Source organism: Vespula pensylvanica, chromosome 5 (genome assembly GCF_014466175.1).
Source record: "Vespula pensylvanica isolate Volc-1 chromosome 5, ASM1446617v1, whole genome shotgun sequence".
Lineage (NCBI taxonomy): Eukaryota > Metazoa > Arthropoda > Insecta > Hymenoptera > Vespidae > Vespula > Vespula pensylvanica.
This window is the reverse complement of record NC_057689.1, coordinates 8810258-8833364: the sequence shown is the minus strand read 5'-3', so window position 1 is coordinate 8833364 and position 23107 is coordinate 8810258. Positions and strand designations below refer to the sequence as shown.

General features: G+C 28.7%; 4 protein-coding genes across 8 annotated transcripts; 1 reads left to right on the top strand and 3 right to left on the bottom strand.

Moving 5' to 3' along the window:
• The first annotated feature begins 82 nt into the window (after positions 1 to 82).
• LOC122629719 (presenilins-associated rhomboid-like protein, mitochondrial) lies at positions 83 to 2904 on the top strand. 4 transcript variants are annotated; one of them, XM_043813482.1, is made up of 9 exons: positions 85 to 308; positions 408 to 591; positions 675 to 776; positions 857 to 1022; positions 1110 to 1330; positions 1400 to 1501; positions 1580 to 1677; positions 1777 to 1890; positions 1965 to 2138. In XM_043813482.1, exons 1-8 carry the CDS (start codon positions 262 to 264, stop codon positions 1871 to 1873), a joined length of 1017 nt encoding a protein of 338 aa, XP_043669417.1. In that variant the 5' UTR covers positions 85 to 261; the 3' UTR covers positions 1874 to 1890; positions 1965 to 2138. The 4 variants fall into 4 exon arrangements, 3 of the variants coding, with proteins under 3 accessions (XP_043669417.1, XP_043669416.1, XP_043669415.1); XM_043813481.1 differs by lacking the exon at positions 1965 to 2138 and adding an exon at positions 2613 to 2904 and having other exon boundaries at positions 86 to 308; XR_006327337.1 differs by lacking the exon at positions 1965 to 2138 and having other exon boundaries at positions 83 to 308; positions 1400 to 1518; positions 1777 to 1894.
• On the bottom strand, positions 2228 to 3403 carry LOC122629721 (S-formylglutathione hydrolase). The gene is made up of 4 exons (XM_043813485.1): positions 3263 to 3403; positions 2809 to 3186; positions 2510 to 2735; positions 2228 to 2432 (listed from the first exon to the last, which is right to left on the bottom strand). The coding sequence occupies exons 1-4, from the start codon at positions 3331 to 3333 to the stop codon at positions 2250 to 2252; spliced, it is 858 nt and encodes a 285-aa protein (XP_043669420.1). The 5' UTR covers positions 3334 to 3403; the 3' UTR covers positions 2228 to 2249.
• Positions 3404 to 4706: 1303 nt separating this feature from the next.
• LOC122629717 (nucleolar protein 14 homolog) lies at positions 4707 to 8092 on the bottom strand. Its single transcript, XM_043813479.1, has 5 exons — positions 6178 to 8092; positions 5971 to 6100; positions 5735 to 5899; positions 5129 to 5643; positions 4707 to 5026 (listed from the first exon to the last, which is right to left on the bottom strand). The coding sequence occupies exons 1-5, from the start codon at positions 7926 to 7928 to the stop codon at positions 4783 to 4785; spliced, it is 2805 nt and encodes a 934-aa protein (XP_043669414.1). The 5' UTR covers positions 7929 to 8092; the 3' UTR covers positions 4707 to 4782.
• A 10387-nt stretch (positions 8093 to 18479) lies between these two features.
• On the bottom strand, positions 18480 to 22988 carry LOC122629732 (sterol O-acyltransferase 1). 2 transcript variants are annotated; one of them, XM_043813503.1, is made up of 10 exons: positions 22862 to 22988; positions 22520 to 22783; positions 22132 to 22199; positions 21886 to 22016; positions 20347 to 20520; positions 20066 to 20214; positions 19835 to 19974; positions 19452 to 19615; positions 19104 to 19377; positions 18480 to 19010 (listed from the first exon to the last, which is right to left on the bottom strand). In XM_043813503.1, the coding sequence occupies exons 2-10, from the start codon at positions 22551 to 22553 to the stop codon at positions 18585 to 18587; spliced, it is 1560 nt and encodes a 519-aa protein (XP_043669438.1). In that variant the 5' UTR covers positions 22554 to 22783; positions 22862 to 22988; the 3' UTR covers positions 18480 to 18584. The 2 variants fall into 2 exon arrangements, with proteins under 2 accessions (XP_043669438.1, XP_043669440.1); XM_043813505.1 differs by lacking the exon at positions 21886 to 22016 and having other exon boundaries at positions 22862 to 22886.
• Between the last annotated feature and the right edge of the window lie 119 nt (positions 22989 to 23107).

Genomic DNA, 23107 nt, shown 5'->3' with positions numbered 1-23107 from the left:
AAAATTCAAAAATAAGAGTTTTTTATTGGTTGAAGAACGCGCCGAACGAGATATCATACTTTGCGTATAAGGTGTATCTCTATGTGTCTTACTTCAGTTTGATGTAATGTTCAGTTATATGTTCTAAATAATACGAGATTATTTTCGTTTTATTCAAAATCCTTTTGTATAAATTGCTCTTGCATTTTGTCATTATATTTCTTCATGGAATTATAATATAAAAGATAATCCGTCATAACGGCATGCTAATTCTTCTAAAGCATGACGATCAGGACATTTATACGCCTGAGTGATACCACGAGCAGATGGTACAATTTTTATTTTCCTTTCTTGTTTAGGTTATCTATTGTATTTTACATTGTTAATTTTATTTTTATAATTTTACAACTTTTTCTAATTTTTAATAGTGTTTTGAAGTTACCATCTTATACAGTTAAATTACACATACCATATACGTACAAAAATGTAAGAGGTTTTAGACGATTAAAGAATTCTTTCAAACAACCTGAAAGTCCTTTTACAAGACTAAATGCTGAAAATAGACCTGTTCAATTTTCCAAGTTGTTAAAACCATTTGTTTTTACTATTACGGTATGTACAGTAATGATTGTTTTCATAAAATAATAAAACGTAAAATCGTTATTCTTTATAGTATATCGTATTCTGTTTATTAGTTTACAGGAGTTACAATAGTTACAACAGCAATTTGGGAATATGAAAGTATTAGGAAGCAAACGTATAAAATAATTAATCATTTCAGACAATATTACAACGTTGTATGTATTTTTTACTTAAAATTTTAATCATAATTATTATTATTATTGCTTGTACTAATAAAGCTTTTATATGTATTCAGAAAACAGGATGGCGGAAAGAAATGGAAGTATGGTGGAGAAATTTAACAGATGGGCAAAGAATGTTCGCACCTATATGTTTCTTAAATGTTCTTGTATTTCTTGCATGGAGAGTACCTGCATTACAAAATATAATGCTAAGATATTTTTGTGCCAATCCTGCTTCTAGTGAGTAATTAAGTAAGGTATATATTCTCTTTTAATTGTTTTATATAGATCAAGTAAATATAATTTATTGTTTTTTTTTTATTCAAGGTGCATCATGTTGGTCTATGATATTATCAACATTTTCACATTATTCTTTATTACATTTGGCTGCAAACATGTATGTACTACATAGTTTTAGTACAGGAATTGTAGCGTCTTTAGGCAAAGAACAATTTTTGGCACTTTATTTAAGCAGTGGTGTCATTTCTAGTTTTGCTAGTCATTTCTATAAAGTTGTATTTGGTTTACCTGGTCTATCTGTAGGAGCTGTGAGTAATATGTATTTTTGGTAAATGAATATTACATAATTATTTTCAAATTAATTTCACTGGTATCAGTCAGGTGCAATCATGGGTGTTCTTGGATTTGTCTGTACAGAGTATCCAGATACTCGTCTAGCTATATTTTTTCTTCCTATGTTCACATTTACTGCGAGTATGGTAAATTAGCATTCAATGTATTTATAACATATATTTCTTTCTTTATTTATATTTTATAAAAGAATCTTTTCATTTCAGGCAATTAAAGTAACAATGACTCTAGACTTTACAGGCTGCGTATTAGGATGGAAATATTTTGATCATGCTGCACATTTAGGTGGTGCATTATTCGGAATGCAAGTGTTATTTTGTTTAATATTCATACACATTATGAATGACAAAAATGTTCAATAATTACTTCATTAAAATTTTTTTTATTTTTCTCTATTATATAGATTTTGGCAAGCTTGGGGCAATGCTAATATTTGGCGAAAACGGGAACCAATATTAATGTTTTGGCATGAATTACGAAATCCACGCAAATCACAATAAATATCAACTTTTATAAGGTGATAATTTTGTTATTATATAAAAAACGTAAGATATTAGATTTAAATCAGACTATAAATTTGATATACTTTAGGAGGTATTATCGTGAAGAAAAAAATTACAGAATGTTAACATGTTTAATATATTTTTATTGTTAACAATTTTTATGTATATCATAAGAAAACTATAAAAAGATGGAGAAAAAGGCAAAGAGTAATGAGCGTAATTTATCTGTAGCTTTGTTCAAATGAAAAAAATCATATATTGATTCTTTTGCAGTTTATTTTATTTTGTTGTACTAATTTTAATTTCATTATACTAATCTAAAAGAATTTTTTATTAGTAAAAACTGTAATATAAATTTTGATAAAAAATATCTTTAATTCTTTAAGTATTTCATATGATGTTTAATATGATCTTCGATAAATGTAGCTATAAAATAATAACTATGATCATAAGCTTCTTGAAATCTTAAAACCAAAGGTAATCCAGCATCTTTTGCAGCATTCAATAAGTTTTCGGGCAATAGTTGACCCTGTTTTAAGAAATTATCTTCTTTTCCCTAAAATTAATATAGTTTTAATATTTATTTTCTTTATTTATACAACATTAGATTTTTTACGTTTGACTAAGTTAAACCTGATCTATTAAAATATCCAAAGGAGGACCATTGTATTTTTTAGCTAATTCTGTAGCATCCCAGTCATTCCATAAGACATTGTTTTCTGTTTCTCCAAAATAGTTAGAGAATGCCTTTTTACCCCATGGGCACTGAATTGGATTGCTAATAGGAGCAAATGCAGAAACCGATTTGTACATACCTGGATTTTTAAGTGCACAGATCAGTGCCCCATGACCTCCCATACTATACAAATAATTAACGTTAAAAACATTATTAACATTATGTCGAAATAGCAATTTTTGTATTACTGTCATACCTATGACCCATTATAGACTGTTTATCAGAGAGTATCGGGAATTTTTCATTAATCACTGATGATAATTCTTTAGTAATATAACTGTACATCTTGTAATTCTTTTTCCACGGCTCTTTTGTTGCATCCACATAAAACCCTGCTCCTATTCCTAAGTCCGAACTGCCGGATTCATCAGGAATATTTGATCCACGAGGACTGGTATCAGGTACTACTAAAGCAACACCACATTCTGAAGCATATTTTTGGGCACCAGCTTTTTGTATAAAATTTGCCTCTGTACACGTTAGTCCTGATAGAAAATAAATAACTGGGACAGAAACTTCTTCCGCTTGTGGTGGAAGGAAGATTCCAAAATTCATTTTACAGCCCAGGACGGAGCTACAAAGTATTAACAAAAAATTATTTTCAGATCCACTGTCACATAACCTTACATTTTTATCTTAATTTATAATACCTGTTATGCGAATAAACTTTTTGCCATCCTCCAAATATTTTATTATTAGATACTTCTGTGAGTTCCGTCATTGAAGAAGATTGTTGCACTGTCTAAAAGATAATAATCGGGTTGAATCGTTAAAAAAAATTCGTTTAAAATAATTACAATACGCAATTGTGTACAAAGGTTAAATAAGACTGTAATCAGTTTCTAAACTCGCCTTATTTCTTTATTCTCGACTCTTCGCGACTTCCTGATCAAAGACGTCGCGAAAATGTATTAGTAACTTTTAACATACAATATAATTATAAGATGTATGTACATCAATGGAGAAAGTATTCAAAAAATATTCAATATTGATAATGCGTTATTTTCAAAGCAGAACGTTCACATTCTACATTAATCGCACATTTTATTGCCAGAGAAGAAAAATCGTATGATCTATTTAAAATATAAGAACATTCCATCTGCATACTTTTTATACTTACTTCCGTGACTGCTGTACACTGTAGCTGCTTCTTGTTTCCAACAATTTTTTAAATTTGCCGCGGTCTTTTTTTTCTATATTTACAAAGTTGCCCCTTTGCTGACGGCATTTTTTTCTTTCTTTACTTTAATCACTTTTTATGTTGCATATTCACAAATATATCTCGATATTATTCATACGACGTCTATTCGACGAATGAAAATTTTTAAAATAACCACTTCACAGTAATTTTATATATTTTTCAGCTGTTTCTTAAAGCTATCCATCATCCCTGGTTTTATAATGATTTATGCCAATAATGAAAACAGACTTAATTCTTGATTGATTTTGACGAACAAGTTTGTTTTTAAAAACAAAGATTTAATTTAGATTCCTACCTTTTTAAATTTTTGAAGAAGCTTTATTTCCTTTCAAAAAAAGGTGTTTTTTCGAGAATAAATTATGCATAAAAATAAAGCTTTTTCAAAAATTCGAAAAAGCGGGGTCCTAGCTTCGTCTTTAAAATAACGTTTTGTTTATCAAAATTGATCAAAAATTTTGTCTGGACTCATTATTGACGTATTTTAAAACTTTGTAAAAATTATATCTAAAAAATAGATAACTTCTAAGAATAATTTTTACGGAGATGAAAACTTATTTTGGAAATCATGGTAGATCTTCAATAAATATTGATGCGCGAGTAAATAAAATAAGTATATATTTAATAATATCTTGATATATATTATAAAATAAATAATTGTGGAAAAGTATAAGAAATTAGATATATGTCAATATATCACAGATAAATATGATACACTTGTTAAAAAAAAAAATTAAGAAATATTATTTTGATATTATATTATCTTGTAATAATTTCTAACGTATTATGATCTTTTTCAAATATTTTTAATTATTTTATTTTTGTACAATTGTATTTTCTAAGCCTTTTCAAATATCTTAATTGGACAATGTATCAGTATGTAAATAATAGCAAAATTAATATACAAAATATATTTACATAATGAAAAACACATTATAGTGTATCCATGATTTTTTATATAATTTTTTACATTTATTTCTTTTTTAGCTTTTTTAGTTCATTTTGTTGTTTTGCTGCATCACCAAATATTTCTTTCACTTTACGTTTGCGTTCAGTATCATTTTTGATCTGCTGTTTAATTTGTAATTTGGATAAGAATACTCTATCTTTTCTTATTTCACGAATAGCGCCCTTCATTTCCTTTTTATATTTATGAAGTAATTTTTCTCTTTCTGCTTTTTCTTTAGACATAGGCTTATGCTTTTTGCCATCATACCTATAATACAAAAACATAAATAATATATGCGACATTCACAATATCAAAATGTAATTCTTATTTATAAACTTAAAAAATAAATGGAAAAAATAAAACACGTACACTCTTTCAATACGAGGTTCATATTGCCTTAATGGTTTTGGTCTTTTCTTTTCACGAATGATATATTCAAGCTTTTTATTTTTTAAGCCGATTAATTCTTCACATAATTGTTTTATGCGTTCCTTTAAACTAGAAGGATATCCATTGTACGGATTTTCTTTTAATAACTTCATAATTGGTTCGAATATAGAATATGCAGATTCTAATTCTTGAAGTTGATTTTTAAATTCAATAATTAAATTTATTGTAGTAAATAAAACTCTTATTTTATAATCATTGTCTATATCTTCATTTACTAAATCACATGCTTTCATAATTTCAATATTAGTATTTAAATCCATTTCTGAACCTGTTTTTTCGTGATCAATTATTAATAAATTACTTGATTTACCAATTTTTTTAAAAGGAGGAATCACCTTAATTTTTTCAATCAAAAGTTTTGGCGTAGCCATATATATCACTCCACGTAAAAAATTGATAACAGATGGAGCAAATCGTTTACTTAATACTGTATACTAAAAAAATTAATTTTTGGTTACATTTATAATGTAGTACATGTATATATACAGTTACATAAAATGTATAAATATAATTATTATTACATACCTCTAACATAAGAGTACATATAAACAGACCTTTTGATATATCTTTTCTGTTTTTAATACGACATGTTAACAATATTTGTGACATAAATATAAGGCAAGGAGTAACTATCACATGTCTAAAGTCAGATGTTGGAAATAATAATGATACCAATTTAAAAATAATAAGCTGAAAAAAAGGTAATTTTCAAATTACAAAATATTTAATTTTTTCCATTATTTAATATTCTTCAAACATACTGTGTCTATGTTGGGATACTGTTTCTTATTCTTTTCAAATTCTTCATGTTTTTCTTTTATTATTTCTATTATATAATCCTTAGTATTTTCAGGATTTACATGTGTAAGGTCATATAGATAAGGACATAATCTGAAATATATAATATAATAAAAATGTAATTAATTTTTTTAATAGAATAAAATATTTATTATATATATATATTTTACCTATCAAAAATTTGAAAAAAGTTAACGATATTTTCTACATTATCGTTTTCTATATTATTACTAAGAATATATTGCATTAAAAAAATAAATAATTTGGATAATTTCTCTTTGTTTTGTTTATCTAGAGTCCAATGATTGCATTTTATTATGCGATCTACAATAACTGATTGATAATCAGGATTTTGATTTTGTAATAATTTTTGTAATTCTTCAAAACTTTCTGGTACTTTATAAGTATAAGGTAATTCTTTTCTAGCTTTCTCCATGCTTTCTTTTCTTTTTAAAAGATCATTTCTAATTTCTTGTTTCCTATCTTTACTGACAATCTTATCAATAACTGTTTCATTATTTGCTTTTATTATTGACTTTAACTTTTCATTTTTGGGATTAATTGATTTTTCAGTAAATATGTTATTTCCAAATGTAACACTTTTTTTGTCAGATATCTCCTCATCTTCACTAGAGGAATCAGATTGTTTTAAATCTGATAAGTCATCATTTGAAGAGCTATCATCTTCTACATCATTAGAATCTGACTGCACATCAAAATTTTCACACAAATCTGTTTCATGTTCTTCTTTACTTTCTTCGTGTTCATTTATTAATTTTGATTCTTGACTAATTTTATTTGTTATAGTCTTGTTGATTTTATCATTTACAAGAGATTTCTTCTTTCTTTTTACTTGAATTTCTGTTTCATCTACATTTTCATTAACTTCAGAATCATTACTATTGCTAGTATCACTTGAGTTTTGACTAATGTCATCATTAAATATGTCATTGTCATTACTTACTCCATCATTTTGAATTTCATCAGATATTTTTTCTACTACAAATCCATCATCAAGATCATCAGCTGATTTATGTTTCAGCTCTACATTTGAATTGGATATAAATCCTTTCATTCTTGCTAAACGATCAGCTTCAAGCGCTTCTAGTTTTTCCTTCTCTTCTTTAATAATTTCTTCCTCAGATTTTAATCTATCAGTAGGATTGCCTCTAGCTTCAAATTTTAGTTCACGTACAGCTATATCATAATCATCAACTTTTACTTTATCAAGAGGATCTTGATTTGATATTTTACTTGCTGACATTATTGGAAGAAGATCTTTCCATTCAATATCTAGTTTTTCTGTTAAGTCCAAAGTTTCCTCACGTATCTTTTGTTTTTCAGCTTTTCGTTTTTTAGATTCAGCAATAAGTTGTTCAATCAGATCTTTTCTAGATATAGTTGAATCTGATTTTGATAGAATGCCACCACCAAAATGAGCTTCAACAAATTTTTTATTTAGTTTGCCATCTCTATTTTCATCATCACTAAATTCATCATCACTCTTTGGATCATCAAATTTTTCTATTTCTTCAAGAGTTTGGCCTCTATGTGTCAGCACTTCTTCGTCGTTCAAACTAAAAATATTTTTTTTCTTATGAGCTTTTATACGTTCTGCTGTAAATCTTGCCATAGCTTTTTCTTCTGGTGTCATACGAAAATTTTTTTCACCTATGCGTTTGTCTAAAAACACATTGTCTTTATTTTTTAATTTATACTCTTGAAATAGAGTACCCTTGCGTTTATTAATAGCTTTAGCACGTGATATACCAGGCAAACCTCTGTCTGCTTTATTCCTCCTTCCTAATACATTTTGTTTGTCTTTATTTATATGTATTTCGAAGGGATTTAAATTTTTCTTTTTTTGTTGGTTATGTTTTAATTGTGCTATTTCAGACAAGTTCTTCTTTGCTTTCACCATTTTAAATATTTATATTTTTCAGACGAAATGAGAAACATAAAGACGTCAAAACAAATATAGTATTTTACACATATAAAATCTATATTTAATTCAAATAAACAAAATTTTTATAACCTATGTTAGGATCATGATGGCTCAACAATAATCCACGTGTTTTTAATTCTATCCATGTCGGGTTTGTTATTATTATATAGTTACCACACATATTACCAAGGGCCGACCAATCGGCATACCTCACTGAACGGCCAATTATATTTCAGTATTTTTATAGTATCAAAGAACTTCATGGCTAAAAGTGCCATCGTATCACTAATTTTTGTTATGTCCTACGTCAACCTGAAACTATGAAATTAGATTGTTTTATTTATTTTAATTAATTTATTAATTTAATATTTTTTTTTAAACCCACCGTAAGCATGCAGCAGTCTAAGAGTTCAATGGCAACACAGCGTCGCAACAAACGAAATCCCATTGGTTACTTCTGCCGCAAGCCAGGAATAGAACCACAACGGACCAATGACAATATAGCAGAAATCCATTCTTCGCTAATTTGTCAATGCTCTCTATATACCCGGCTGCACAGGCCGTCTCATCAATAACTTTTTCTTAGATTTATTATTAATTAACGATTATTATTTGTTTGACTAATTTCGATTATTCTTTCCGATTATACCTCTTAGCTGTTTTTTTGATTATTACTTCGAACGATTATTAACGATTATTCAATTATTTTTTAGACTAAACTCGATTATATTTTTACTTAGATTATTAACGATTATTATCGACTATATTTTTATATCAATTTGTTATTCCTGAACAAATTAAATATTATTAAATCAATCTAAATTAATAACCTGGTTATGTCAAACGGAAACGATAAAATTCCTTCAGTCAATTCCAAAAAGGTCTAAATTAAGATTTAATTCGTTACTTACACATTATTTAAAATCGTTTCCCGCGGACAGTCGTTCTCGCAGTCGACAAACTTTACATAAAATTTAACTTCCAATCACCACAATGCTTTGGGAAACGAGCCAATAGAGGCAAAGATTCGACGGAGGAAAATCGACCCATCCAATGTTTACGATTACATCGATTAATTAGAAGATGGATACTACCGCAAGTTTCGCTACTAGTTGACCTTCGCATTCCGAAACATCACGAAATCAGAGGTAAAATGCAGCTATTCCTCGAAATAAAGGTAAGTGTTATTTAATCGGTTCGTACACTCCGTTTGACATACTATCAGATGGCAATCTCGTGTCATTGAACTGCATTCATCATTTAAAGTTGAAAGGGCACATAACCTAGACGCAACCCAGACGCAGGAAATTTAATTTTGTCGAGGCCCGTGCTTAGTAAGATGTAATAAACATAAAAGAAATTTGGTGACAGCAGTGAGATCCTCAAGACAGAATGTCAAGTGACTGAACGAACCGAAGTTAACCTAAACCAGCCGATAAAATGAAAACACGCAGTAGCGTTAGGCGAATAAACGACGTAGAAGTCGAGGATATCATCTTCAGGGTTAGACAAAAAGACTTGGACAAAACTCCTACAAGAACGCGAACGCGAAGAACTATTATAATCAGATACAGTCAAACTTGATTTCGCTAGATTAGAAATGTTATTACACGAAATTGTTACAATGCGACACCAAGCGAAGGACGCATATTAGGTCCCGTTCGAGTTTACAATATTTCCATAGGGAAGCAATTAACATGGTGCTTTAGTATAACGGGTATAAATAATATCTCCATCGGTGCATTCACACGAAATGCAAACGAGCTCGCGAATTAATCCTTTTTAACGCAGAAGAAAAGATAGTCCAGTTGACCATTAACAAATTGCGCGGTCGTAGAAGATTACAATATACACTAGATAGATAGACTCTGTGTAATATTACGGGAAAATTTAGGTACGCAATACAAAGTTAAGTAGTATCTGTATGAATCAAGATGAACACATTTTAGATTCCATAGATAGAGTAAAAGATCTTCACTAAGCAATCTGTGACGAAAAACGATATAGAACGCACGAATTAACGGAAGATAAACGAAAAGAAATCGATAAGTTTATATCAATTAGTTTGTATGACTTATAGAATATGAATTAAGGATAACTCTCGACATGTGCGAAAACCTTGATGCCTTCGCCAAGGCACAGCATTTCTACAGGTAGAACACAGATAGAACAAGACAGAGTCAGACGACAAAAACATCGGCAACCGTAAAATTTTTGGGACAGGCTGACAATCTCTAACTGCAATAAAGCAGAAATCAGAGATAGAAACATAATGAATTTTAATCCGACATCAAAAACGTGTACAAACTGCAACAAGTTAGGGCATAATAGAGACGAATGCTATAAGTGTAAACGGGAATAACAATTTAGGAGCGAAGAGTATCCTAGCAAGGATCATCCTTTCCTTACTCAACCTCCTGTTTCTCTACAGTGAACATAATCTGACTCATATGGTTAAAGAAAGGAGTGTTGATATTGTAAGAATCTGTCATATGATAGAAGAATGTAGGAAAAAATTATGGTGCGATAGAAATTTGAAAAACGTGGTACCCCCTTTAAAGCAAAATGACTTCAGAGGTAAAATGACAATTGTGCCCAATAATGACCATTACAACGGACGTCCAGTCGACGTTTGTACAATCCATTTAAACCGAGATCCAGGAACGTCATTGGTCATCTTCTCAAAAGACCTGAAAAGAAAAACAGGATTCTTATCTGGGAGATATGGATTCCAAAACAATATCCTTAAAATTAACACTAACCGTACCAAGCCCGGTCAAATAACCGGTTGAAAATTTAATTATGAATTTATACATTTGTATTATTTTTTCCGTTTATCATCAACTATTTCTACATTCTTAGATTCTCCGATTAATCAGTTTTTCACCTTTGTTTTTTTTCTTATGTTTCTACTGAGAAAAATTCATCGCCTGGTTTATTTACCATGAACGGTTATTTGACCAATGTACAAATTCGTTATCATTTAAAAAATTTTTCTACTTGGGATCTTATCTTTGAACTTAAGTATCACAACTATAGATAATTGCATACATCTTAACACCATTTTGCTCTAATTTCACATGTATTGAACAGATTTATTAAGAATAGTCTAAATAGTTGTAAGTCCGATATAAATCTATCTGTTGATGAGTAATTATTCTTTACAAAAGTGAGATGTGAATTTATACAATACATATCAAGTAAGCCTGATAAATTTGATATTAAGTTTTGATTAGCATCGAATGCCAACAGTAAATACATTATAGACGGTTTTTCATATTTAGAAAAATGACTGTCGTCAATACCACTCGGTGAATTTGTTGTCCTTAAACTAGTTGAACCATTTGCTCGATATTGGAGACATGTTATGACGGACAACTTTTTTACAAGCACATCAGTTAATCTAGTTAAACTCTGTGCAAGATCCCATATCTAGACTAATTCATTGGCGACTAAAACTTATCGAATACGAGTATAATATAATTTACAAAGCAAGGAAACGCAAAAATGAACGCGGATGCCTCATCGAGAAATCCGGTGGATTTCCAAATAACAAAATATATATGTATAACTAAATATTTTCGATAGTCGGCACCAGCTTGAGCAATGATGAACTATATGTAATTGGAGAAAGACGCTTGAAACTTCGAGAGATCGTCAAACTTCTTAAAACACAGAACCAAGATAGAATGGAAGAGGTAAATATAAACAGCTTCGAGAGTACTGAAGCGCAACTCGAACGCTCGCGATGTGAACAATAACAGAATTGACGACGAAGATGAAGATATCCGGTGAGAACGACACACGTATATTGATAGCCCATTGAAATCCGAGATCGTTTAACCATGTACAACAGACACCTAGCGTATTTTATAATCGTAAACGGCGCTTCTCTAAATACCGGAGCGAAAGAATTGGCTGATAACGGTAATTACCGTCGATTTCCGAAGTTACGCTCGGAAGAGTAAAAGTTATCAAGCGTAATGAAAAATATTTAAGAGCATTATCCGTCAAGCAAAGAATATCAGTATCAACGCAGCTAGAGACATTAAACGAAGCCTTGCATTTTCTCCTTGCGGTTTTGGAATTACAATTGAAAACGATAGCCATCTCTAGAAAACCAGTGGGCGGTTTATCTTGGGTCAATGTAAAATCCAAACTTCGTTTAATTTTGTTGGGTAGTCAAACAAAAATTTTAATTTTGAAAAATGAAATAATTATACCCAAGGAAGTTAAACGAACTTGGATCATTCATGAAAATTATACAACAGAAAATAATTATATATCGACAATTCAAGATTTCTTAATGAAATATTCCAATAATTAACCATTCCATTATCACAAGTTTTTTCGAGCGAAATAGCCGACGCTTTTATAAAATATTTATCGTTTCGACGCATCTAAAGGAGTCTTAACCGATCAAGGCACGAATTTTTTGTCAGAATTAATAAAAATTGTAGCCAAAAGGTTCAGAATTAATCAATATCAAACAAGCGTATATCACCTTCAATCAAACGGTTTGATAGAGAAATCGTATCAAGTATTAGCGAAATTTTTGAAACATTCCATATCTAACAATAACGATTGGGACAACTGGCTAGAAATAGTCATGTTCTCATATAATATTAGTATACACGAAAGCACGCAATACATTCCTAATGAACTCGTCTTTGATCAATTAGCCAGAACAATGATTAACCAGAACAAATGATTTTTCCATAAATAATTTACGAAACGAAACTTACGCGTATTACTTAGCAGAATTAAACGAACAATTAAATAGATTTCAAGAAGCCGTTAGACATAATCTAAACCAAACGAAAGAAAGATCAAAACAGTGCTACGATAAAAGACAAAGACCAGTAAATTTCCAGACAGGAGATCGTGTATATCTCCCAAAGGGTACTGCGAAAGGGAAATTCGATACTCAATACTTAGAGCCTTATCAGATCATATCTGCATTAAGAAAAAATAACATAAAGATTCAAATGAATTTAGGCACCTGTATAGTACATGCAATCGCCTAAAGTTGGATAAATTAAAGCGCTGATAAAATCACCTCATGCAGATTATATGACCAATTCACGATTCTAATAAAGCGCAGCATGGTGCATTATTTGCTCTTTCCTATATGTAACGATTGATAAGGATGATTCTCACCACTTTACTAGTTAATAAGTTAGGACATAAGTAGCGCGAACATAACTCCGAGCATCATGATGTTACTTTCGTACTTACTCGCATGAGCGAATTCGCTCTCCGTGAATACACTCTGACGCGCACAGAACACCCAAAGATAAGACTTTCAAAAGTAAATCTAAAACCTCCGTAGAAAATGTAGACATATTCGTTTACGTTAATTCCAAATTCATATATATAGAGCGACATATAAAAATGCAGTTAATCACATTATACGTAGACGTAATAAAATAAAAATGCGGTCTAGAACAACAGCTATTAAAAAATGCACTCTCGTTAACATTCATTGCTCCGAGACGAAATGGCTTACAACGTAATGAAGAAGCTAGGTTGTATGGTAATTTTAGTAGCAGAAATGATTTACTTAGCTAGGAGATTGAAAGGGGTAGAAGGAGACAAAGGTATTTCGGAATCACAGATGATATGCGAAGATGAGAGAGAAGCAGCAGAAAATTCAAGTAGAACTAGCACATATATAGAACTAAGTCGTATACTCGACGATTGTGTTTAAAACGCACATATACGTACGTACATTTTCAAATAAGAGAGGAAGTGTTACGTTAACTTAAATTTATAAAAGCAAACTATGGATCGTAAGTCCAAGTTTTCTTGAATATTGTTATGAATAGGCGATATCTCATTTTGTATACTGAATTAAGTTAGAGTTGGAACGAGAATCTACCTTATATGAGATTATAATTATTTGCTCGTACATCTTTATTTACTAATTATACGCTCTAATATACATATATACATATGTATTATTAATACATTTCACTAATACGATTTAAATATAATTTATCGTTTAATTTCATATAGTTTTAACATAATTTTCCGTATAATTTCACTCATACGATTATAATATATTGTAAAAGTTCAAATGCTTATATTATAAAACACATATACGCTAATATTAACATTATTATAGTAAAAAATGACACAACTTTAGCTAAGTCTAGACGTACGAGGAGTAGAGGAACGGCAGACACCAACACATGTACGAGATGAATATGATGAATCATTTTCATCATCAACACGCAACGCTCTAAGCATTAGAGCTGGCGAGAACGCACACCACATCGAATGAGATTTTATTGGTCATCTCTGCCACAAGTCAGAGATAAAATCATGTTGGATCAATGACGAGGAAACCTTCGCTGAAGCCACCCTTCACTGGTTAATATTTTCTATATAAATGGCGGCACAGGCCATCTTCCATCGAATATTTTTTATTCTAGAAAAATTCAAGTGTAATACAATATAAATGTAATTGACTATTAAGACGCTTGGAGTCATCTAAGATTTATCTTAAGATATCATCTAAGATAATTATCTCTATAGATTAATATCTCTATAGATTAATATTGGAGCGAAGAAGAAATATAGATATTTCGAAAAATCTGGTATTACTGGCTTTTTCATATCTGCGTGGACTTTGTACTTAAGAAATTTTGATGCTGTACTCCTTACGAAAGCGTAGGATTTCATTAACATACGAACCTATTTGAAGTTGTAAATAAAATTGATTTTTAGAACTACATCTTAAATCGACATGTTTTAAATCGGTATATTTAAATCGATCGATCGTAGATCGCTCTTTAAAGTTATGCTTTGTATAAGATATTAATATATATTCAATTTAAATAAGTTTGTATTTAAGTAATTATATTTACGAAAGTGTTTAGTAGCAGAACGTTCGTATATAGGTACATGTATATGAAAGAAATTTACCTGTTCTGCAAGAATTACGGTACTAGAAGCGACTGGTAGCCCTTCATCTACTATTGCTTTAGCCGGAAGAACGATGAAAACGAGTAGATATAATACAAGCCCCCCTATCCATCCATAGTCCCATCCTTTTAAGGCAGGTGCTACGTTAAATAATATCATAAATTATAAGTATAATTTTAAAGGAATATTTTATAATATTTTTTGAATAATAAAAAATCATTTTATTGTTACATAATGGCAAAAAACGGAGACGTTTGTGAGCCCAAATATAAAACGGAATGTAAATTCCAAGTGTCGTTATGTTAAAAAAATCAGTAAGTAATGGATTTCTTTTTACAAATTGTTTCTCTGGTAAGATACTTTCCTTTGATAATTGTCTGCAAACAAGATAAAAAAGATAAAAATAATATTTCATATTAAATATATTTGCATTATATGAAAAAATGATCGAATTTGGTGAGAATTTTAACAATTTATAATTATATTGATGTACAGTAAATTCATTATTTCAAAGAAATTCGAATAAAATATTGGTTAATTTAATTATAAATCAAAATATGTTTTTCTTTGAAGTACTAGACCTCAATAAATTATGATTGAAAATGTTTTTTATTAAAATGACTTCTTTAACTTAGAGTAAAAGAAATGGGCAAAATTGTTAATAAAACAATTATTAGAATGTACATGGACATCTATTAAATTTGATATGAAGAATTCTTTTACTTTCATTTTTAAATTTCGTGAAATCAAGAATGAATTTTTGAAATTTCCGAATAATAAACAAATTCATTTTATGTATTCATATTTGCATACATTACGTATAGAAAAATAATCATATTTATAGATTTATTGTTAATAAAATGGATTAATTAATTTATTAAATGAAATAAATGCACAAAATCGAATGATCCAAGTATAATAAAATAATCGATAAATGATCATGCATTGCAAGAATCATGAATTAACATAATTTTATATTTACATGATACTATGGTGATAGTATATAGGAAAGAAAACTATTACGTAGTGGTATGTTATAATAACACGTACACTTAATAACATGATAGTACGTATGAATGCTGTATATATATGGCACAAATAAAATCAATGACATATAATGCCTTTATATATACAAACAAGAAAGGTGAGCCTTTCGCAATCAATATTAATATAAAAACCTTATTTTGTTTTAATTTCTCAACAATTACTATTAATTTTGTTTAATCCAGGTGAAATTTTATTTAGTTGCTCTTTATGTTTTGACAAAAAATGTAAGCTACTTAACTTATTGAAATATTAACTATGGAACAATCTACAAGGCTTTAAACAAGTGAAAAAAATAGTGAAAGTCGCTGTACGATCTACATGACGTACTATGCGAGGGAAGATAAAAGGAAAAATAAATAAAATTGATAAAAATTGGATTCGAATGGATACATAAATATTCGCAATCAGTGATTTTATAATGAGAATGCTAGCTGAAATCCATGTACAATTTTCAATCGTCTATAACTGAGAGTTATAATAATATATAATAATGGTTGGCATAATAGAGGCATTTAAATAATACTACTTATGTTACTGAACATAATATCAGTATTAAGTTTCTGCTTTGAATCAGTTACTTTTTTTTTACATTTCTGGAGAAAAATTAACCGAATTTGATAAAATTTAAAAGAATTTGAATATACTAAAAACTTTCAAATACAAAAGCCAAAATTATGAAATATCTTATAATTACAATATGAAACGAATCTTTTATTACAGTATTTGTCATCAAAATTATCCGATATCTGTAGTATCTGTCGAATTTACTCCATATTTCCGATATCATATCATAAATGCAATTATTAAATTTCCCAATAATGCTATCCAAAATTTTCTACAAGAAACACAATGTAAATAACTTTAATAAATATCTACATACTTTCTCTGCGTTAAATGAATTATCTTATTTTATTATTTGCAAAAGTTATGATAATAAATATCAATAATCCCGTATTTACTTTTATGTTTGTATTTCAGTAATGGTTGCTTCATCTACCATCTTTTTCTTTTTATCTTTGTTAATTATAAAACATTGATTTTTAAAATGAAGTATTCATTTTATTCCTCGTGTAAAATATTATATCTCTTAAACAATCATTTTTTAATATTTAAATGACTTAAAGAGTTTATGTAGAGAATATAAATCTTATTGATCATTCTGATTATAAATGATTCAAAATTACCGACAGTGGAAAAATTATGTATATTCATAATATAAACTCACCGTATAAATCTTAAATAATTGCTTGTTGTTATATTCGTTCAATGCTTTAACTTTGCAATCTTTTCATTCAATATTATTGCGTGTAAGGAGTTCATTCTCATGTGTGGACGATCGTGAAGAAACATTTCACGATCTAAACACGACGAAATTTCCTTAACGCGATGATATACGAACGGATGAATGTAACTTTTCCTTTCGTATTATTTATTATATTGTTTATTATTATAAAAATGTACTGATCGGAACTGACATCTAGAGAATAGTAGATTTGTGCGTATATTCCAAATATTTCTTTGGTATTTTCGTTGGTCTTCAACGTAAATCCACTTTGAACCTTTTTCGTTAAATCTATCTTTTCTCAGATAAACATTTTATGATTCTGTAAAATAATAGTGTTTGCGCATAATAATTATACATACATGAATACACAAATATAATAAAAAAGATATTAATATTTTAGCTGCATTAAAAAAATTCATACATAATGAATGTCAACATTAATTATTATGCATTTATAGCTCGAGTTGTTCGTAATTACGTTTTCATATGCTAATAATAGAAATGATCGTTACTTGATGTATACTTTTAATTATTAACTGAAAAAAGAATGAGATAGGAAAGCGTACACTTTTGTGAATCAACAATGTGTATCTATTTTAAATAAATATTATGACGATGAAAAAGAGGTATTGCGTATTACTATATATTATTATCGATACCTTTGAAAAATAAAATACGAAGACTTTTTAACCGATAGACGGTTGCGATAATGACAGAATAATTCAGTCAAGAATTTAATGGGCACTCATTAAATCATATAATTATAAAGCAGATTATTTAAAAATAAGAAATCAAGAGAATATATTGTACTTGTGAATGTCGATAGTATGAATACATATATGAAATATAATAGTATTTTTAATCATATTTTTATTTTTATATTTAATTTATTTTTGTATTTAATAAATTATAAACTGACTTACGACGTGAAAAAGTAGTACTATGATTAGCAACCAATCAATAAAATATCTATTTATGATTTTATCGATATCATTTTAAAACATATGGATAGGTTCCTGAAAGGGATTTAGATAGAAGAATTAAAAAATAAGTTAAAGAATAATTAAAATTTTCTATTTAAAATAAAAACTGACTATTTCTCTTAGCAAAAAAAAAAAAAAAGAACAAAATCTTCCATCGTTCGTTCTTCGTAAGTTTATTTCTTTCATAAGAGAATAATTAGAAAATCTTTTACAAATTTTTTTTTTAAATAGTAGCAATATATATGATAGTTCGAATATAATTAAAAACAGAAAAAATAAACATTTTCGTAAAATATATATATTTATGTTCTAGCCAATATATTACAAAAGACAGTACCTTAAAGAAATGATTCTTTCAACATTAGTAATGCATATCTTATTTAATGTTCATTCGGATATAGGATTGCAATACCAAATTCTCGGTAAAATGAAATTCAAGAATTTATCAGGATACTCAACACAGTTTTGTCTTCCAAAGAATTCCATAGCATACATACTGCACATTACACCGTTGCCCAACATGAGGGTACACCATAGAAATAAATTGCCAGCTTTTCTTGTAATAAAAGTTAATGGGAAGCCTATGAAACCGAACAAAAGTATCATTCCGGGACAGAAAAATCGGAAAGCGAAACACATTATATATTCGTGAACAAATGCAGATATGCAAAATACGGAGCAAGTTGCGATGAATCTATTTTGGTTCGTTAAGATCTCAACTACATCTTTGTATACGTAGGCGTAAAGCCAATCATGTACGACGACGTTCCATGTCCTGTAATAAACGCTATAAGACGATGAATTCCACCAGTCCTGAAAATGAGATAAATATAAATTGTATGATAATGGTTAAGATTATGAATTAGTTTTATTAAAAGAAAAGGGGCAGATCATTTTGTCCTTTACTTTGTAAAACAATCGATCAGCAAAACGCAGTAGTTCAGCGCAAGCATTTAACCAAGCGTGTAAAAGACAATAAAATCCACAAAGGAAGAAAAGAATTCCAGGCATGGATGTATTGATTATATTGACAAACAATTCTTCCCTTCTCATAGGTTTCACTCCATGTTTCCCATACATCGGATAAAAGAAGCGTTTGCATATGAAAGCCATGTAAAATATTATCAACAAAACTTCTAGGTAATGCCAAAGGACAAACTTCCATCGAATATTTCTTGTTCTAGAAAAATTCAAATATAATACAATATATATGTAATTGATCATTAAGACGTTCGGAGTCATTTATAGGTTTACCTAGGATAATTATCTCTATAGATTAACGTTGGAGCGAAGAAGAAATATAGATATTTCGAAAAATCTGGCATTACTGGCTTTTCCATTTCCGCGTGGATTTTATACTTAAGAAATTTTGGCGCTGTACTCCTTATGAAAGCGTAAGATTTCATTAACATACGAACCTATTTGAAGTTGTAAATAAAATTGATTTTTAGAACTACATCTTAAATCGATATGTTTTAAATCGGTATATTTAAATCGATCGATCATAGATCGTTCTTTAAAGTTATGCTTTGTATAAGATATTAATATATATTCAATTTAAATAAGTTTGTATTTAAGTAATTATATTTACGAAAGTGTTTAGTAGCAGAATGTTCGTATATATGAAAGAAATTTACCTGTTCTGCAAGAATTACGGTACTAGAAGCGACTGGTAGCCCTTCATCTACTATTGCTTTAGCCGGAAGAACGATGAAAACGAGTAGATATAATACAAGCCCCCCTATCCATCCATAGTCCCATCCTTTTAAGGCAGGTGCTACGTTAAATAATACCATAAATTATAAGTATAATTTTAAAGGAATGTTTTATGATATTTTTTGAATAATAAAAAACCATTTTATTGTTACATAATGGCAGAAAATGGAGACGTTTGTGAGCCCAAATATAAAACGGAATGTAAATTCCAAGTGTCGTTAATGTCATTAAAGACCAAATATAAAGGACTCTTGTAAATTTTCCGAAACTCCATATTATGATATTCATGCCAACATTTATTCTGAAAATATAATAAAAAAATATATACAGGAGTCGACAAATTCATTACGTTGACTATACTTTAGTGAGATATATTTGCATTATATTTTTTATCAAAGTTCAATGAAATTGAGATATAACTGGTCATACTTACGATCCACCATCCACGATATCGTATGCAATAGTATTTATAAGAAGTATTATTAGAATCGTTATAAATATATTATATACTGTCCGCACATGTTTGTTGGTGTTAAAAAGATCAGTTAGTAATGAATTTCTTTCAAAAAATTGTTTTTCCAGTAAGATACTTTCCTTCGATAATTTTCTGCAAATAGGATGAAGAAAATAAGGAATAATACTTCATAATAAAATATGTTTACGTTGCATGAAAAAATGGTCAAGTTTGGAGGAATTTTATAGATAAATAAACTTGACAGTTTATAATATAATATATATTATATATTATATTATATATATTATAAAACGTAATATAATACATTACGTGTGATGCACAGTGGATTCATTTTTTCAAAGAGATCGAATAAAAGTATATTGGTTGACCTTATTTCAAATGCTAGGCTTCAATAAATTCCGATAAGAAATGTTTTTTATTAAAATGATTTAAATAATTTTTATGCGATATCATCGTATTTATTTAAATTGTGATATAAAATGCAAATGAGAATAAACATTTCATATCTAAATCTGAACGTCAACGGTCATGTGTTATCATTATCAATTTCATGGTGACTCGTAATCTCGGCAATAGCTCTATTTCTTTAATAAGGAGTAAGACAATGATAGTAACGATAAGGTAGGTCTTTCTTGATGAAACAATTGTAGGAATGTACATAGAAATCTATTAACTCTGATATCAAAGATTTCTTTACTTTCATTTACAGATTTTGTTAATAAATATTGATATCAATGAATTCCAAACTTTCAAATAATAAAAAAATTCATTTTTCATATTCATATTTATACATATTAAGTATAAATAAATAATTATATTTATGGACTTATTATTTATAAAATGGATATACAAGATTGAATGGATTAAAAATTGAATAATCGAAATTTAATAAAATGAATAATAAATGATTATGTATCGCAAAGATCATGTATAATTATATAAATCTTATTTTATATTAGCATGTATATGATACTTTTATACTAATAGTACAGGTAAGCAAATGTGATGTGACGTAGTAGTACACATGATCGAATGTATGAATGGTATATATATATGGCACAAATCAGATCAGTAGAGACACATATAATGCCTTCGTGATATGCAACGAGAGAGAAGGGTCTCCCTCAATCATGTTATTAGATTTGTTGGTTTTATTATACTGAATCTGAACTCATTCGTATATTGTTCTTGATTATGGAATTTTTAATATTCATATAAATAGCATAAACGCGATATCTTACATATTTTTTTGCGATTTATCAAATACAAGCGGAATAGAGAATCAATAATTTAAACTTGACTGTAAACATTTTATTTAAGTGCAAGCGCACTCGGATTTATTTGATACTACTATATATGATATTTTTAATCAGTTACTTCTTTCGATATATTTCTAAATAAATATTGGAATTCGAATAAATTTGATAATACGATAAATATATTTATATACAAAAGACGAAATTGTAATACATCTCGTAATTCTGATGCGATACGAACCTTTTATCACAATATTTATCACCCAAATTATCCGAATTATTGCGTAATGATATCTCAGATTTGTTTAATACCTCTGATATCATATCGTTAATACGATCATTGACTTGTTCGATAATGCTCTCCGAAATTTCCTACAAAAAGAACCATGTAAGGAACTTTATTAAATATCTAATATATTATGCTAAATGAATTATCTTATTTTATAACTTACAGATATTAAGATTATAAAAACTAATAATTTCGTACTTGCATTCGTGTTCGTATTTCAGCAATGGTTGCTTCATCTATCGTCTTTTTCTTTTCATTTTTGTTAACTATAAAACACCGATTTTAAAAATGAAATAATTATTCAATTCTTCATAAAAATATATATTTCTTAATTATTTAATATTTAAATGGCCTGAAGGAACTATGTCGAAAATCTTACTGATTATTTTACAAGTGCTTCAAAATTATCGATCATGAGAGAATTATCGTGATATACTTTTGCACTGTACGATAGAATAACATTAAACATACAGACATTATAATTTAAAATGATAATCTATATGTATAGAAAAAAGCTTATCTTCCTATAGATTTTCATTATATATGTGTGTGTGTATGTATATTATATATATATATATAAGCCCACCTCGTAAATTTGAAACTTCCAAATGACCGTTCATCCTTGTATTCGTTGTTTCAACTTAGTGATCTTCTCCTCCAGTATTATTTCGTCTGACTTTACCCTCGCGAGTAAAATCGATGATCTCTGAACAATTGAGAGAAAAACTTCTCGAGCATAAAAGCTTCCCCTTAGCGACACAGCACACGCGACGATAAGCGAATGAGCGAACGTACTCTTGTACGTTATAAAAGTGTACTGGTTGGAACTGATCTCTGGCAAATAGTAGAACTAAAATCGTGCGCGTATTTCAATTATTTCTTTAGTATTTTTGTTGACATTCAACATAGATCATTGCTAAAGACTTACAGTTAGATTTGCTTTTTTACGTTATTAATCCAATAATAATTTCCTGGTGACTGTGAAATATTGTACGATTCTATAAAATAACTGCGCCTTTTCGTGTAATTATACACACGCACACACACACACACACATATATATAGTTTCAAAAAAGAAAAAGAAAGAATATTTCCTTTAACAAGATTTATAACTCAAGTAGACGATTTTTTGTCGCATATAACCTTAAGTAAACAAAAGTGTGAAGAAGACATA

Excerpts from the sequence above, each read along its gene's own strand:
- LOC122629719 (XM_043813481.1), top strand. The coding sequence starts at position 262 with ATGACGATCAGGACATTTATACGCCTGAGTGATACCACGAGCAGATG. Across the intron at positions 777-856 it reads TCAGACAATATTACAACGTT|AAAACAGGATGGCGGAAAGA; the intron begins GTATGTATTTTT and ends ATATGTATTCAG. Across the intron at positions 1,331-1,399 it reads CTGGTCTATCTGTAGGAGCT|TCAGGTGCAATCATGGGTGT; the intron begins GTGAGTAATATG and ends CACTGGTATCAG.
- LOC122629721 (XM_043813485.1), bottom strand. The coding sequence starts at position 3,333 with ATGACGGAACTCACAGAAGTATCTAATAATAAAATATTTGGAGGATGG. Across the intron at positions 2,736-2,808 it reads CAGTCTATAATGGGTCATAG|TATGGGAGGTCATGGGGCAC; the intron begins GTATGACAGTAA and ends TTATTTGTATAG. Across the intron at positions 2,433-2,509 it reads TGGATATTTTAATAGATCAG|GGAAAAGAAGATAATTTCTT; the intron begins GTTTAACTTAGT and ends TATTAATTTTAG.
- LOC122629717 (XM_043813479.1), bottom strand. The coding sequence starts at position 7,928 with ATGGTGAAAGCAAAGAAGAACTTGTCTGAAATAGCACAATTAAAACAT. Across the intron at positions 6,101-6,177 it reads TTTTTTCAAATTTTTGATAG|ATTATGTCCTTATCTATATG; the intron begins GTAAAATATATA and ends TATATATTTCAG. Across the intron at positions 5,644-5,734 it reads TATGTACTCTTATGTTAGAG|TATACAGTATTAAGTAAACG; the intron begins GTATGTAATAAT and ends TAATTTTTTTAG.
- LOC122629732 (XM_043813503.1), bottom strand. The coding sequence starts at position 22,553 with ATGAACGGTCATTTGGAAGTTTCAAATTTACGAG. Across the intron at positions 20,521-21,885 it reads GATAAATATTGTGATAAAAG|AAAATTATCGAAGGAAAGTA; the intron begins GTTCGTATCGCA and ends TCCTATTTGCAG. Across the intron at positions 19,378-19,451 it reads TATAGAGATAATTATCCTAG|AACAAGAAATATTCGATGGA; the intron begins GTAAACCTATAA and ends GAATTTTTCTAG.